This window comes from Phalaenopsis equestris, unplaced genomic scaffold, assembly GCF_001263595.1.
Source record: "Phalaenopsis equestris unplaced genomic scaffold, ASM126359v1 Scaffold000533, whole genome shotgun sequence".
NCBI classification, from domain to species: Eukaryota; Viridiplantae; Streptophyta; class Magnoliopsida; order Asparagales; family Orchidaceae; genus Phalaenopsis; species Phalaenopsis equestris.
In genome coordinates, this window is record NW_018164973.1 from 746959 (window position 1) to 765206 (window position 18248).

Consider the following 18248-nt stretch of genomic DNA (forward strand, 5'->3'; position numbering starts at 1 on the left):
TCTGGTTTAAAAAGTGTATTCGTGTACAACTCTTTTGTTTAACGAGCCGAACACGAGCTGTTAACGAACAAAAAGTCATTTTAACAACCATAATCATATAGCCATAAAACAATAAGGATTTGAGCAAGATTTAAAAAAATATTCTATTAAGAAGCAAACACTACTAGTTAAACGATATTGAATATAGCTAAGCAACATAAAAAATGAACCTTTTATTATTGAACTATCTTTGTGCTGTAGACAACCAATCCCGTAGATACATTAACAAATACCTCACAACTTACAGAGCCAAGAATTTTTATGATGCATTAAATAGCTAACAATTGATACTAAAAAAAAAAAGAAACTAGTTACTACTAGAAATTATTCAAGCTTGTTAGAGTTGATAAGGAACCAAAGCAACAAAATTATGAGTTTACAAGAAACAAACCCGGTAGTGTGATCGACTCGTGGACTTCTGTTTTTGATATAACGACAAAACATATTTTTTTACAATAAAAAAAATTATAATACTTTCGATTGCTAAATAAAACAAAACTATTTTTTTGCCTATATGCGTCACAAATTAAAAACTTTAAATGATACAATATGATCGTCCACTTGTCAATTACCTGCGCTAGGCTAAGAATTGTCCTCCTAATTTTGTCTTGTTTGTAATTTCTAGCTGAATGTCGGGTTTTATGTATGTAGATGACCGACGGTTGTCTTCGAAGTCCTTCGACAATAATTAAGTTGTCTACTTTGACCTGAATGCTTAAGATTTTCCTCGATTTTCCGTACGTTTTCTTACGGTTCTCTTTGAGTTTTTGTGGGTCACTTTCAGTTTTCTTCAAGTTTAACATATGATGCTCTGTCATTTATTTTTTTATATATCAATGTATGCTTGCCCCACCTGTTAAATTCTCTACTATACTCGTTTGCTCCTATATGCAATATTAATTGTTGCAGCAGCGGGAAGGACTCCCAAGGTACGCATGTTTATTTTATATATTGCATTTTCTACTATTTTTTTACAGTATATTTTATTGTTTATTTTCTTTACTGCATTTCATACTGCATTTTTTTACCGCGCTGCTATAGTTCTTTTATTTCTGCATTTGCTTATAGAATTCGTAAAACCTTTAGGATATAGACTGGTTGAGGAGATACACTACAAGAAACCATCGACTTAACAATATTGTACGCTCACATATAAGACACTAAACCTGAAACTGCTAGTACATGAAGCGTGGAGCAAGCCTTTGTGTAGAACACGACAAAGATGCAACGATGGAGAAAGACGATCTACTTCAGCTAAAATTTTTTTGTAGAATAAATAACTCGTAGGAATTCGAGGTGGTCTGCTTAGCGCGACATAAATTCTCACCTTATCTTTTAAAATTTTGCACAATCTTGTTGTGCAATATAAGTCTTAACACTTTTAGGATTCTGAGATTGTCGTGCGATACAACGTAAATTCTCCTATCTTCTTAGGTTATTTGTATGATTGTGTATCCTGTGAGCATAAGCCCTAAATAATAAAATCGGCACGATTAAACATTAAATAATATCATTTCAAAGACATAAAGCCAAACAACAGGATAGTTGGGAAGTCACAGGATAGTTGGGAAGTCAGAGGCGTGCCGCGAGATTTGTGACATCCTCTATCTTGAATTTCTTTGACTCCTGAAAATAACTGTTCCTATTTTGAGCTATTCACTTTTGACTTTTCCGTGTCCTACTTTGGAAATTTAAAATTTAAAATCTTGAATACAGAACTTCTGATCTTAATCGAGAGATTTGTTAAGTTACTCCCGTCATTTAAGATGTAATTAACTATAGGAGTTTAGCTTTATAGAGAACTTGAAACCCGCGTAAAATAAATTCTATCTAATTTTTATCTAGGTAGGAGAATTTGTCGGTCAAACATAAAATGTTTCGCAGATCAAACAGATGTCACAAACTTTAGTTTAGATGGTTGAGCCTACTATCAAGTGATATGCTTATCTTTCGGGATAGTTTATTACTTGTGGTATCGCGCACAACCATCCAAACTATCAAATATGTGAGACCTGTTTGGTCTCATATATTTTCAAAGTTAAAATATTATTTACAAAAATCAAAATTACCTATATATATTAAAATTATTTTCATATTTAAATCATTTTAAAAAAGAATGGCTGACAGCGACAGTGTTTATGGTGGCAGGGAGTGTGGTATTTTTGTTGTGTTTAGAAGTTTTAGGTGTTGGTTAACTAAATAGGTTTTTATGGTTTAGATATGTAAGTTAAGGTGTTTGAGATGGTATGTATGTATAAATCCCACTACATAAAATATTCTTGTTATAAATGCTTAAACTTGTGGGAATTACAATAAAAAGTTGTTTTGATATGTTTGTTACTCTAATAATAATTTAAAGATGCTAAATTGTTTGCTTGAATTGTTTACCACATTTTGCTTGGCTTTTCATACAATCTATATAAATTTCATGCCTGATGACATTGATGCTATGTCATTATGTTTCTTTATTTGACTGTTTGACCTCATATGATACTTACAAATGCATGCGAGTTACATTTAAGCTCTCCTTAGTGTAACTCAATCCGTGCCATTGTTGGTCAATTTTTTTGATTTGAAAATAATTTTTTTAGAAATTTAATTTAATATATGAGGTATATAATTTTGATTTTGAAAGTAGTGTGTTTTAATTTTTAAAAAATGAGACCAAATAGATCCCATTCATCCAATAGTCTATATATTCGTGCCCGATACCGCGAATACTACACTTTCCCGAAAGATAAGTGTATACATCGACGGTAGACCTAGTCATACAAACTAAGGGATTTGTGACATTCGTTTTGGCCTGCAAACCTTTTATGTGTGACCGACAAGTTTCCCTACCTAATATAAAGATTGAGTAAGGGTTTATTTTACCTAGGTTCTAAGTTTCCTATAAAGACAAACCTTTATAATTAATTACATCCCAAATGACTTGGTCACTTGAGAAACTCTTGATGGTGATCAAATGTACTAGTCTTCAAGAATTCAAAGTTTAAGTTTTTACGGTAGAACGTGGAAAAGTAAGTGAGAGTGACTCAAATAGGAACAATTATTTTCAGGAGTCTAAAAAAAGAAAAAGGTAGGAGACGTCACAGATCCTGAAGAAAACTCTCAGTGACTTCCCAAACTATACTGTGTGACTGCGTTTTAGAGATGATGTTATTCGAGTGTTCAATCCTGCCAATTTTATTATTTGGGACTTATACTTGTATAATACCTGATCATGCAAATAAATCATAGAGATATGAGAGTTTACGTCATACCGGACGACAACCTCAGAAACTAAGACGAGTTAGGACTTACGCTGCACAACATGGTTGCAAAGGAGCCTAGAAAGAGTGAGGATTTACGTCACGCTAGGCGACTACCTCGAAATCCAATAGGTCCTTTTTTAGACTAAGGAGAGAGATTGCTGAAGAAGATCCTCTTGTTGCTCGATCTAAGCTCATTGTCGTGCTGCTCACAAAGTTGGCTCAAAACTTCTTGTTGAAGTTGCAGTCCTAAATTCTAAGGTTCAAAATGCTTTACCAGGTATGTGTAAGTGACAAGTTTTGTTATTATTCAAGCATTATGAGGGGCTAAAGTTGATTAGAACGACACTGGTTAGGATCCCACAGTTTACTCATTCTGACACAATTATTTTCTTTTGAATTTACTTAGTTTAAACGAATTGTTAAGCTCATTTAAATTAGAGAGATCTCGTTAGTAATCATGGGTTACCTCATCCGAGAGACTCCCGCAAATTCAAAATGACGTGTTATGCTTTTTGTTTTGTTTTGAAAATGTTATTTAATTTTGACGAATAATTTTGTAATTTTCAGTTTTGGTATATGTTTTGCAGGTAAAGCAAATAAATGCATGTAAGAAAATACTGTGTAGTAAATAAAGGAACTGCAATGCATAAAATAAAATGCGTACCTGAGCTTTTGCTACCGCTGCATGGTTAGTTTATAAAATATAATATAATTTGCAGGAATTTTAAATAAATCGCAGAAAAAGAAAGAAAACAGGAATTCTAGTGTGAAAAACAACAAAACGAGTCGTAACAAAACACGAGTAGACTAAGCAAAACCCGTGGTCACATATGGAAGACCAAGATTAGGTATAAGTCATCAGTAAAGGTGGGGGTTCAGAGCTGTATTGTGGGCTTCCCAACCTTGGGTAAGAGCTACAAACCCGACAATCTACGGAAGATAATCCTTAACCTCAATCCAAGTGACTAGCCGTGGGCCTTTTTAAGTTTTACCAAATTTCTTTGATTTTTTAATGAAAAAGTTGCTGTTTAGATTTATATGTGGAGTTCACTTTAACAGGTAAGAGAAATTTTATTTTTATTTTTGTAAATATTTTGTAAAGTAGTAGACTAATTACTCTAATCAGGCTAGAATTACTGGCGACTTAAGAGCATTGGGGGCAAAAGTTTACCAAAAGTTGGCGAATAGTATCATCACTTTAACATTGAAACCCAAAACAGTGGGCAAAATGACTGCCTAAAATGAACTGTAAACCGTGTGTAAATCAACAATTAAAAGCTACATGAACCTCTCCAAAACAGTGCATAAAACAACTCCAAAATAATACCTTTAATGTCTCCAAAATAGTGAGATTGCCTCAAATCAACCCACCAAAATGCCTCAAAACAGTGCACGGGTTGCCTTAAATCAGCCCAACAAAAAGCCCCAAAGTGGTGTCAAAATTGTGCCAAAATGGTGCTTTTAATATTTCCAAAACAGTGTATAGATTGCCTCAAATCAACCCATCAAAATGCCTCAAAATAGTTCATGGGTTGTCTCAAGTCGGCCCACCAAAATGCCCCAAAGTGGTATCAAAACAGTGCCAAAATGGCGCTTGAATATTTCCAAAATAGCGTTTAAAACAACTTTTAATTGATATTTTTAATGCCTCCAAAACAGTGAATAAACATGCCCAAATGATACTTTCATACATATTTGACAATTCTTAAACATTCACATGTGTAACACTTATGCATTTACCACCCAAAATATATAACCCCATTACATGTGTAGGCAAAATGATGTGCATACCGATTGGAATTTAGGATTATACATGTAAATATGTAAGAATCGACAGTACATATGCAGATCCTCAAAAATCCAATTAATTAGCAAAGGATAGTAGTAACACAACCACCAAATAATCACAAACTTATGTTCATGAAAATGAATCATAAACTAACTGTTCAAGAAATAAAAAAAAAAAATTCTGAATTTATAATGCTAAACGGGAGAAGATTTTCTGTATTTCCAATTCACACAGAATGTAATAAGGCTCAGGTCTAAAGTGAAATAGACAATGATGCAAAAGTTGGACAGTGGATAAGAGACACACCATAAAAAGTAAAAACAGCGATTATCTTGCAACATGTTCTTTGTAAACCAAAAAGACAATCACTTAAATCATACTTTCTTCACCGACAAACTCAATCTCATAACAGAGCAAAGGGAAGCTATCTACAGCTGAGCTCTAGGGGCATGCGAGTCTCAGGGCGACATTTAATTAGCAAAGATGAAAAAAAAATCATAATCATCTCAAAGCTTCTGAAAAGGGGAAACTCGAGGAAGGGATCTTACCTTTACCTGAGAAATGCTTGCCTCGAGCTTTGAGGAGCGAGGGAGAGGGAGGCGTTTCAATAAAGAAGGATTGTGGGTGAAGGGCGATTCGAACGGCTGTTTGGCATGAGGGGCTAAGTATCGCGAGGGAGAGGTGAGGGCGAGGTAGGCGTTTCCGTGAAGAAGGATTGTGTGATAAGGAAGGCCGAACCGAATAAGCGGAAGAGGCGAATGGCTATGGAGAGCTGAGCAGGCGAGTGCTACGGGGCGAGCGTGAGAGGGAGTCAAGAGGCGTCTAGTCGCGAGGGAGAAGCGAGCAAAATGACTGTTCGATCGAGCGAGGAAGAGGGGAGCAGGCTTCGGGTTGCGTGAGAGAGAGGAGCAGGCGAGCGGGTTCGAGCGGAGGAGGAGCGGGGAAGTCGAGTGAGGGCCTCAGTGTAGAGGGGAGAAGGCGCATCAGGAAGCTTGATAATTTGGTGCAGGGGAGAGACGAGCGGGAGAGATAGGCGAGGGTTTTTTTGGCGCAGAGGGACGACGAGGCTTCGATGCAGAGTGGAGGAGAGCTGAATTAAACGGTTGAGAGAGAGGGAAGGAGTCGAATGAGGAGCTCAGAGCTTAGGAAGGGGGAGACACGATTTTTTTGTATATCAGGCATTCCAGAATGATCGTTATGCGACATATTGGCAGGGAAGTGAATGAATTTCATTCATGCAATCGGGGTAAATTGGAATGTAATAATGCCTGATTAAATTTAATTAAGGCATTAGGCGGGGTAATTTGAAATTTCAAATTACAAATTGGGTTGTTAGCCCGACCCGACATAATTGGCCATTGTCTGAGTATCATTTAATGACCAGTAAGCTGCAACTGAACGCAATGATTGATGCTTGGTTTCAGGCTTTCCAAATATTTAACTATGGAGTTTTCCCTATAGTTCCCTCAACTCACATTTTAGGGTGAGCTACGCAAACTCCACTGTGAACTCTTCTACTTACAACTTCCTCTGATGTAAGTGCTGTAGCCTCAAGAACTTGTCCTGGCAGTAGTGTGCGGCTAGATACTTCTTCTGCATCTCCTTCATCTACTCCTAAGTAGTGATCTTGTTTTCATCTTTTCTCTCCTCACAACTTTCAGATTCTCCTACCACAAAGAGACGTTCTTCTTTAGTTTTATGGCAACAAGCTTCACTCGCATATCAGCGGGTACTTATACTCAAAAATTCTAAGCAGTTTACATCCACTGAGTGAAGTCATCCAGATTCATCCTCCCTTGAAATTCAGTATGTCTACCTCACCCCCATGTCTTCATGCCCTTCAAGAGTTACTTCATCCCTTGACGTCCTGGTATTGAATCCCAAAGCTCCTTTGTATATCTTCTTCATTGGAATAATCCATATGGAAGGGATTCAGATTTTCATGCTCTCTACTTCAAATATCACTATCACAATCAACGTTGATCACTCCATCTATCTCTTAGTCATCAAGTCTTTGTTGAAGTCATCGAATTTTTTGTTGCATCTTTTTCCCGACCGACTTTCGACACTTCTCTCCTAGTGGCATGACTAGGGTTTATATTTGGGAGGTGATAGAGGGTGTATGGGGCTGATTTAGGGAGCAAACAAAAAATTAGGGTTGCAAGAGGGGATTAGGGTTAAGTTAAGATTTGGCTTTGGTTTGATGAGTTTAGTCTCTCTAGTATGAAATTAGGTTTGTGTTAGCTCTTATACCAAATGATACCAAAATTTAACAAACACCCATGGGAAGACATTTTACTGAATTCAAAGTCTGAAAATTAGAACAAACAGAGAAATAAAAAATTGCAACAAAACTACAATGCAACACTAGAATTGGTGTTGGATCTAAGGTGTAGGTGGTATGGATGAAGCTATTTAACAACAGGTGAAGGGATTTGGCAAGGTGGCAACAAGCTAGAAAGCGATGAGGGTGAAGGGAATTGATGTAGGAGAGAGTGTGGGAAGGGTAGAAGGTGATACATATATACCACCTCGAGAATGAGATACAGCCGAACCACCATTCAGATCCCCTTGAATACAACCCTAGAAAGGGGAAAGAGGAGCCGACGACTCTACAAACTCAAATTAATAAAAAAACTAAATCCTAAACATCATCAAAGAAACACTTAAATAAATAGACCTATTATTATTAGTAGTTGCCCCCACTCCAACTAGGCAACAACCTTAGGCCTAGAGAGGGTTGACTGCCCCTCCATCAACCTTAACTGAATCGGTCAGCCAACCCTGGATCAATTACTAATCAGTCTCTCTAATATTAGGATCTAAAACCTTGTGATATTAACATATTGAGTTTGCTAGCAGACACAGGATTAGAAGTCCGTTTATAAATCAACGTCTGGTTGGTTTGATTTATAGATTAAGCTAAATCAACTTGTTTGGTTTTAAAATTCAAAAACTTGATTTGACTAAACTATTTTTCCGTCCAAACTGCATCAAAAACAATTAAAATTCAGCCTTTTTGGTGTGGTTTTGAATGATCTGAAATGTAGTTAAATTTAATATTGAAACTAATTACCTTTTGATTAAATAGCATATATAAAAAAGCCTAGTAATCATTAAATTTTTTCATGAGTGCTCACCTATTTTTTAGTCAATTTTTAAATGATTCGTATGTCATGTATTTGTGGTTCACAAACTTGATTGATTTAATATTTGAAGAAACTAGTATATAACTTGGTTTTTGGTTTAATTGGTTTTAAAAATAAAACCAAGCCCATAATCAAATTGAAATAAAATTAAAATTACAATCAATAAAAGAACCGATACTTTAAAATTAAACTACACTAACCAAATAAGATTTGCTCAATTTGATTATTTTTTGTTTTATCTAAACCAATGCACATCTGTAGTTGAGATGATGAAAACATTAAAACTTGTTGGTTTACCTATATCCAAAAAAAATATACCCTATGTAAATACCAAACCCTTAAAACTAAATTGAAATAACTTTCTTATTTAAGAGATCTTTAAATAAGATCGTGTGGGCTATTTAACTACCGGGTTTTGCGCTTATTGGAATTCTCGTTCTCATCTTGGATCTAAATCCTTGTTTAATGGATGAGAAATGTAGTTAAAACTTAAAATAAGTTTAATCTACCTCAAATATGATATACTATTCCCTAATATCTTGCACATTGAAGAGGCTCAAGAAAAAGTTGACTTTTCTTAGCAATCAATTTTTATTTCTTTTAAGGACTCCCTTTTGTTTAGTTCGTCAAATTTTTTATCGAGCTTGCTTCATTATCGTGCTTTTAGTCGCTGATAGGCAGTTTGTAAATTTTTTAATTATTTAAATTTATTTATTTTTTTCAGAATATTTTTAATTTATTCCATTTCTTTCGAGTAAATGTGGCTTGAAACTATTCTTCAAGTCCTCTTCTCTTTTCCTTTTATTTCATATTGATCTAATTATTTGATTTTTTAGGTTATTGGGCTATTAATTGAAGTATGGAGAGGAGGTCTTAGGAGGCATATTATTGGTATACTGCAAATTGCTAGAAATATCTTGAAAACTTCTATAGATGCAGTTGAGATTGCAGAAATTGGTGTAAAAAAGGAATCGGTGGTTCCATTCTGGAAAGAGGCATACTATACACTTGATATGATTGAGAAGATGCTTATTCAATTTTCAGAACTTTACTTCCAACTGGATTTTCAGGTTTTTTTTTTCTGTATTTTGAAATTTTAGCCATTCTTCATTGCAGCGTATTTAAATGCCCAATTTAATTTTCTAGGATGTGATGCCTAAAAAAATGAAAATATTGCAAACTTTGTTCCATGGTTTGATGATCGAGTAATTGCGCTACGAATTTCTTTTTGGTGATTGTTTTTTATTGGGGCATTTACAGACATACCACCCAATTCTTATGTATTTACATATCTAAAATGTATACTTTGTTTTTATATTTATACCACCCAAATCTTTCATATCATCACAAAAATACCACGGTTTTATCTTTTAAAAGGTGAAATATTTCTTTTAATGCGTAGATAAGATGAGTTTATATGTAAAAAGTGAAATTTAGGTGTTAGATATGTAAATACGTAGGAATTGTTAAGTGTTGTGTATGTAAATCTTCCTTTTCAGTATCATTTGTCTTGGAAACTAGCTAGAAGTATCATGAGATCTTTACTTGTGTTTTATACTTGTACAAACGATAATCAACCATTCTCTTTATCCAACTTTTCTAAACAATTTTAACATTAACGAACTAATGCCCGTGTGACTGTTAAAGAAAAGATAAATTGATGGGAATGAAAATATCTTTTTATTATCATTAAGGATAGCAACGTATCCTCATATTATATATTAAAGGTGGCACAAGTTCCTTTATTATGCCATTATAAAAACCAAATTATGTATTCACCAACACAACAACAACAAGCCTTTATCCCTTTTAAGTGTGGCCGGCTATATAAATCCTTTTTCTCAATTGACAGAAAAACATGGGTGAAACCACCAGCATGGCCACTCTCAAAATTTTTATTACTTTATATAATGATTAGGTTTTAGGAGTTTACCCACACACGATTTATGATTTTGCCCAATCCTCATAAAAAATGCCCAATTTAACCACCTGTTTATATATATTTTCTTCAAAATTTTCATTCTTATCTATTTATATTTCCATTTCATAAATCTATTAATATTATCTTACTAGTTAGTTGTATTTCATTCTAAAAATGCTAATTATGTATTTTTTATTCATTTTTGTTATTGTTATTGTTATTATTATTATTATTATTATTATTGTTGTTGTTGTTGTTGTTGTTATTTAATGCTTAAATTTTTGCCCACCCTAAGAAAATGGGCTTGTTGCTGGCAGAGAATTTTCAGTAGTAGCGATGCCAGATATTAACCCTGTTCTTTCTTTAGAAAATGTTCAAAACCGAGTTTTTTTTTTCTCTGCTTAGAGGCTACATAAAAGCTGCCTTTTCTTAACCTCTAAATGATTAAAGAACTAAGTATTGTCTTATTGTTTTTTCATCAGGAGATCTGGGGTTTGATTTGCAAATTTTTATTGCATCCTCATTTATGGTTGCAAAACATTTCCAGCCGGCTTGTGGCCTTGTATTTTAATGCTGCAGCTGAAGCAAGCAGAGCTGACAGTGAGAAAATGAACCAAAACAATCTTTTTCTTATCAATCCTACCAGACTATTTGCAATCTCCGCTTCAACCTTGAAGCAACTGGAGGTACAGGTGATAGGCGATTCGAGTGGCAATATAATTACTCAAAATCTCGCATTTTCAATTTGCAGTTTGCACTCATTTGCGAAGCGTAAGAGTCCGACCGGATTGCATGCATTCTGGTCAATGCTTGATGCTGGTGAGAAAAGCTTGTATCTGGAGGCTTTTGATTTACTTGGTTCAAGAAAGGCAAAAAGGAGTTTTTTACTTTACACGAGTGTTACCGATGAATCTTCGGTGGAGAAGGATCGCACAACATCGGATAATGAGGACCTTCAATCACTATTAATTAAACCAATTTTGAAGAGGTTGGGAAAGATAGCTATGGAGAGAGAGAATTTTCAGGTTTGTGCATGAATTTTTTTTTAATTTGGGGCATTTACATACATTACGCCCAAATTCTATGTATTTACATATCTAACACCTGAACTTTACTTTTTATATTTATACCACCCAAATCTTTCATATCACATTACAAACCATTATTTTAACTTTTAAAATGTGAAATATATCTTCTCATGCATAAGCTAGCATATATGTAAAAAAAGGAAATTTAAGTGTTAGATATGTAAATACATAGGAATTAAGTGGCATGCATGTAAATCTTCCTTTGAATGATTTATTCAACTTAGCGTTCTATTTCTTACTTTAATATTCTGAACATTTAGCCATGTTTTATTCAACTTAGTGTTCTATTTCAAATATAGAAATAAAGATTGGCCCATAGCTTCATAATTAAACTTGTGGGAAAAAAATTTACACACATACTACACAATTCTAATTTATTTGCTTATATTGCACTTAAACTTTTATTGTTACATTTATAGCAATTCAGTGCCATCAACCCATGCATCAAAAGGTGTATCTCACTTAGAAAAGTAAATAAAAGCGGCATTTTTGATGTGATATTTAGGATTGGAGTAACGCATGTAATTATGAACGTTTAGTGTTAGTTATGTAAATACATAAGAAGTGTCAGGTATGCTTGTAAATGCATTTTATTGTAATTTTTTTATAAATAATTTTTGAAATGTCTGCAGATGAAAATTGTATTTAACTGCATAAGAACGATCTCCTCACAAATTGGTGAGGAAGGTTCACGTGATTATGCCATCCATCTGTTGCTACCATTGTACAAAGCTTGTGAAGGTTTTGCTGGAAAGGTCATCGAAGGTCAGCCTACTCATCTTCTTACTAAGCAATTGTTCTTTCACACTTTTTCTAATAAGTGCTCTTTAGATGTGTAAATGCAGAAAATTGTTTTTATCCGGACTCCGGACGTAGCTCTACGTGCAGACTCCCAATAATATACCGTTATGTGTGCTATATTGGGCCAACCTAAAAGAATATTAAAGTGGAACCGCGGACTTCATAATAACCACGAAATAACCTCTGCGGTTCCACTTAAATAATACGAAAATAACCTCCCAGAAATAATTCTGTAGAGGTTATTTCAAGGTTATTTTGGGGTTATTGAAGAGACATATATTTTACTTCAATAACCCCGAAATAACATCCGCGGTGCTATTTCTGGGTTATTGAAGTGGAACCACTTATGTTATTTCAGAGTTATTTTTGGGTAATTTCAGGGTTATTGAAGTAGAATATATGAGTTTTTCTTCAATAACCCCAAAATAAATCTCTACGGTTCTACTTCAATAACCCTAAAATAATCTCTGCGGTTCTACTTCAATAACCCCGAAATAACCTCCGCAATATAGCACACGTGGCGGCGTATTATTGGAGTCTGCACGTAGAGCTACGTCTGGAGTCCGGAAAGAAAATTTTTCCGTAAATACATAGAAATTGAGTGGTATGTCTGTATAAATCTTCCTTTATTGGTCCTTTCTACCCTTCTCAGATGAAATTAAGCAGCTTGCAGAAGAGGTTCGGGACAGTATTCGTGATGTGTTGGGAGTTGAGAACTTTGTACAGGTCTACAATAGGATCAGAAAGAACCTCAAGGGGAAGAGAGACCTTAGAATAAACAAACAGAAGCTGATTGCTGTAATGAACCCTATGCTTCATGCCAAGAGAAAGCTCAGAATAGCAGCTAAGCATAAAGCACATAAGAGAAGGAAAGTTGATGCAATGAAGATGGGCAGGAGAAGAACTTGAAGGCTAATTTTATATTTATTCACAATTTTGTTTCTTTTTTTAATTTTCTTATTAGATTTTATTTATCAAACATATTTGTTCTGATTGGTGATTGTTAGAAGTAGGATTAGGTGCCAAATGTATTCTTTATGATGTAGGATTTATGCAAGTGAGCATTGAAACACTTGCATGATGGAATCTATGTCGTGTATATGATCATAAGTAGTCTATTTATTATCATCGACTTTAGTTAAAGGAGCACAACTCAGCTATATCCTCTGAGTCGGATGAAGCACGCATTAAAGAGTCATATGCTTATTCTATTCTTTTCCCCGGCGTAGCCAAGCCATTTTGGACTTGAACCAGAGATCTCGCTCGTGAAATAAATCATTGCACCTACGATCCAACCAATTGGGAGAGAATCAATATATTCAACCTTCCCGAACGTAACACACAACTTTTCATTGTACTGCGCTCTTCTAAGTGTGCTTGTTCCGTCTTCTCCCTTACCATGACAAGCCTTTGTAAAATGTTTTTAAAAATGACTACTAACTAAACGTATTTTGATTTAAATTAAAGCATAAATAAAATGAAATAAAAGAACAATGAAAAAATGAAAATAAAAGATGTACCAAATAATTCCTTGTATGATTTTGATTTTAAATAATTTAAATTTAAAAAAAATATATTTATTTGCGCATTGGGCTGAAGCATTTTCTAGCCACAAGGAACTGTATATGATTGGGCAATATTTGATTGTTGATTATCATATATTTAAGGGATAATTACATAAGGCCACCGTAAACATTGATATCTAGGTTGGCTGATCATGTGATTTTTTAATTTTTTTGAACCATTTGGTTGATGTATGTGTGCGTGTCATGATTAAATTATTGAGAATTTGATTAAAAAAAAAAAAAAGTTAGGTTGGGGTTTTAACCATGATGCTGTCTGACTTGGGCATTTTAGGGTTATTTGATGCAATGTAATATGCTAAAAGTTTTAAAGTTTGATATAATTTAGAAGATTTGGTAAGATAATATATGTAATAATGGCCCTATGATGAGAGTCTGCGTCATGTGCCTAAATATTTGAGAACTTAACGCCACCGAGGATCGAACCTGTGACTTGAGGGGACTTATAGTAAACTCTGCCAACCAACAGACCACGATTTGCGGCACACACAAACACACACACACACACAGAGAGAGAGAGAGAGAGATTAAAGAAATAATCAGATGCTATTAGACGAGCCCCAACCATTCCTAAGTGTGCTAAATATTTGTGTACCATACCCTACACACGGGGAATTCAAACCCGTGACCTTGAGGGGACTTACAACCTTCAAAGAAGCCGATCTACCAATAGACCACCGAAGTTTGCATTTTTCTCATAGATTCTCTAATATTTTAAATATTAAAGAAGCAACATACTCTCTAGATCATATGTCAAGGCCGAATATGGAGCATTATCAATCATCTTTTATGACAAACATATAGAAATATATTATCATTTCATTCACCACAAACTTGATATGAGCCGCATCAAATCTATCTATTCAAACTAAACATCAACTCGCTGATATCTTCACCCAATCCCTTCACGGATACCAAAATGTCTCCTTTTATGCACAAGATGACTGCCATAAATATTCAATATTGCCTTTTTTTTTTCTCACCTATCTTTCAATAGGAGGTTTAGGAGGTTGTAACCTACCGGGAGGTCTCTGTATTTTAATATATATATGTTAAAATACACCAAATGTCGTCACAAAAGAAAAGAAGAAATCCTAACACTAAACCCTACGAAAAGGAAAGGCTCCCGAAGCACAAGAAAAGATTTTCAAAATTCAAGATAAACAATTTACATTCCAAAAATTACAATTTACTTATGCCGCACAAACACATCAATCAATGTAGGTCAGATCGGACTTCTGGCTTCATACTTATTCAGAAGAGAAAAATATTTTAAATCGGATCCATTTGACAAAATCTAATTGAAATCCGAACGTAATATTTGTTCCTAAAGCCGAGACAAAGTAGAAATCATGGCCTCGCGTGGCCTGCATAAGGCTTCGAGAGGAGTTGCTTTAGGCATCGTGATGCCCGAGCCTTCCTTCACATCCACCTCCTCCAATCCAATCCTTTTCCACTCAAAACACTGAATCAAAGTACCCAAAACCAAGCCCACCTCTTTCATGGCAAGTCCTTCACCCGGACATCTTCTTCTCCCCATTCCAAAAGGAATCATCTTCCCTCCTTCAACTTTATTGTTCTGAAGAAATCTTTCTGGAAGAAACTTAGTTGGCTCCGGCCATATTGTTGGATCCCTCTGAATCATATAAGCATTCACCAAAAGCATCGTTCCCCTTGGTATATTATAACCTCCTACCTTGCAATCTTCTAATGACTCATGAGGTGCAAGCAGAGGACCTACTGGATACATTCGAAGTGTCTCGTTGATGACACAATGGAGATATGGAAGTCTATTGAGATCTGATTCTTCAAGCAGGCGACCATTCTCTACTTTCTCATCAATCTCTTCCCCAACCTTAGCAAGTTTTTCAGGATTGTTTAGTAGCAGAGACATTGCCCATTCTACAGTGTTTGATGAAGTATCTGTCCCTGCTGTTAACAGAGTCTGTAAGACAGAGAATAATGAAGAGTGTTAATTGAGCAAAACAGACAATTATATAAAGAAAAAAGCTAATAACAGAGGGAAGGTTTTAGATCTAAGATAACCGTAATAAGAGATTTGATGAAACAATCATCATATTGTTCTGGATAGGTTCTTTGGAGTGATAAGAGAGAATCTATCATTGTTCTATGATTCCTTTGATCTTCCTTTGATAACTTTCCTACTTCTTCTTCTTCCACCTTTATGTTCCTCCTACAATCATCTAGAAGAGCCTGCATAAAGCCATCCCTGTAATTGTGAATCCGAGTGAGCTTACTCAGCGTTCTTCGTCGGGCAAACCACCCAACCAATATAGGAAGGAAGTCTCCAACGTTAGAAACACCGCTAAGAGTGAAACCCTCTTCGACTATCTCTCTAAAGCGTCGGGCCTCCCCATCGTCAAACTCTTCGCCATAATATCCTTTTCCGGCCATCATCTTCATCATCACGTTCATGGCCAGACCAAAAAGCCGCGACTTGAGCTCCACCCTCGTGAAATCCTCACGAGTGGAATCACGAAAGAGTCGACGAGCTAAGGCCCGGGCTTCATCGGCCCGGACATCTGAGAAGAAGGCGAGGCGGTGCCCTGAAAGGATTTCGATGGTGGCTATGCGGCGCATTTCACGCCACAGAGGGCCATAGGAGGCGGATCCTATGCCGGAGTAGTTGTAGGTGGAGACTTTGGAGGAGGGAAATTTTGGGCGATTGGCGAAGGAGAGGTCATTGGTGGTGAAGCATTCTTCAGCCAGGGAGGCGGAGGAGACGACGAGGACCGGGCGGATGCCGAAGCGAAGGAGGAGAATCGGGCCGTGTTGAGCCGAGAGACGTGCAAGGGATTGATGGAGCGGTTTTTGGAGGAGGTGGAGGTGGCCGAGGATGGGAAGGGAATTAAGAGGGCTTGGAGGAAGATTCTTCTTCTTCTTGTTCCTGCCATTGGTTAGTAAGGGTTTGGTTAGGAGGAAGAAGAGAAGGAGGAGAGCTAGATAAGTGAAGATGGAGATGGCTTCCATGGGGGAAGGTGGGAAGCAAGAGGCTAGGAAAGACTAATTATTTCACAGTATAACAGAAGACTAATCAATATATAGAATTTTCCATGCTCAATTATTAGTTAGGTGACATTTTTTGGAGAGATTATTTCCTGCGGACACCGCATGCCGTAGGTCACGGTGATCTACGGTCAGAATTATTTCTGTGTTTTTATATAAAAAAAAAAATTTAGGTGGGGCCCACCGCTGGATAGGATTGGGGACATTTGCAAACATACCACTCAATTTTTATGTATTTACATAATGAACAATTTTTTTTTTTTTTTAATTACGATCTTTTGAGATTTTTTTCTCTTAAAATATATCAATATTATGAACATAAATAAATAAAAAAAAACTAAAAAAAATAAACAATATATTCTTATGAAAAATAATCTATGAGGATAAAAAAATTAAGGTGAATTAAGAATTAATTAAATGATGCTCTTTTCTATAATATAATATAAAAAAGTCAACGCTATTAAAGGAAAAAAAAAATGTGATAAAAGAATAATATATCTTAGTTTTGCAAGAAATTTTCACATAGAAGTATATAAAATATAATATCATAAAAGATATTGGAGTTTTTAATTAGAAAATTTTGAAAAGCAAAAAAATCATGAGACACAATCTGATATATATTAGACATGATATCATGATTAATATTGATGTGTGCTAGAAAACTAGCGGCGGTAGAATAATGGATTATCGTTTTAGCGTTGCACGATGATTCAACACACACTCAGAAGAAAGAGACACAATCCGTGATGACATCAGAAGTTTTTACGTGGAAAACCCGTAAAGGAAAAAAAAACTATGGGGCCTGACTCAGTTGTAAAAATTCACTATAAGTTAATGATTGCGGAGACCTCTTGTTCTGTAGATGGGAAATGATTACTAGCTTTCCAAGCTACAACGTCGACTTACGACGTCTAGTTAGCGGTGATCAACGACGACTGATGGTGGCCGGCGGAGGTGGACAGAGGTTGGCGGTGGTCGTTGGCGATCGGTGGAGGTCAACGGTGATCGGTGGTAGTTGACGGCGATTGACAATGTCAGGGATGATGTTGGACTTGAGCTCTTTCTTAAAGCCTCAAGTTCTCTCTCAAGCCTCCCCCCTCCTCATGTAAGAGGTAAAGCTCTATTTATAGTGTTTTGGGTGCAATTAATGCATGAATATGAATCATTTATCTGGAGAGCTTCCTTTGATCGGATGACGTTTGATGGACATTTGAGTGTCTTAACAATGCCAGAATTGAGAAATCTCAGGCTTATTAGATTCGTCTTGTTGAGACACTCGACTCGACTATAAACTTGCTGAATTCGACATTCATTTGAATTTTCAAATGTGTCCGGAAATCTTTCAAGAATGATTTCGTCTCTGGTAATCCTCTAAGAGTGGTTTAATAATTTGATCTGGGTTTGATTTGACTTGGATTGGACTAACTTTCATATCATTAGGTCCGTCTCATCGAGCCGATCAGTTTAACTATAAGTTTGCTAAAATTGGAGTTTTGAATGAATCTTAATCGAAGTTTGAATGTTCTTTGTTCGATTCGTGCCAGATGAAATTTTGTTGATGCCGTATCAATATATATATATATATATATATATATAT

At 35.6% G+C, this 18248-nt stretch overlaps 2 protein-coding genes across 2 annotated transcripts in view; one reads left to right on the forward strand and one right to left on the reverse strand.

Annotated features, from left to right (window-relative positions):
* Positions 1-13413, forward strand: part of LOC110028843 (small subunit processome component 20 homolog) — a 44198-nt gene extending 30785 nt beyond the window's left edge. The window contains exons 28-31 of the mRNA XM_020730859.1: positions 9068-9301; positions 10635-11177; positions 11873-12005; positions 12694-13413. Coding sequence (XP_020586518.1) covers positions 9068-9301; positions 10635-11177; positions 11873-12005; positions 12694-12950 — 1167 coding nt within the window. The 3' untranslated portion in view covers positions 12951-13413. The remainder of the gene's footprint in view (positions 1-9067; positions 9302-10634; positions 11178-11872; positions 12006-12693) is intronic.
* A 1321-nt stretch (positions 13414-14734) lies between these two features.
* On the reverse strand, positions 14735-16662 carry LOC110028833 (isoflavone 2'-hydroxylase-like). The gene is made up of 2 exons (XM_020730842.1): positions 15671-16662; positions 14735-15569 (listed from the first exon to the last, which is right to left on the reverse strand). The coding sequence occupies exons 1-2, from the start codon at positions 16613-16615 to the stop codon at positions 14952-14954; spliced, it is 1563 nt and encodes a 520-aa protein (XP_020586501.1). The 5' UTR covers positions 16616-16662; the 3' UTR covers positions 14735-14951.
* Positions 16663-18248: the final 1586 nt, after the last annotated feature.

What these genes read in the sequence shown, in the direction of transcription:
- LOC110028833 (XM_020730842.1), bottom strand. Translation starts at nt 16,615, where the DNA reads ATGGAAGCCATCTCCATCTTCACTTATCTAGCTCTCCTCCTTCTCTTC. An exon ending in TCATCAAATCTCTTATTACG is followed by an intron (nt 15,570 to 15,670) that starts GTTATCTTAGAT and finishes TCTGTCTTACAG; the next exon opens with ACTCTGTTAACAGCAGGGAC.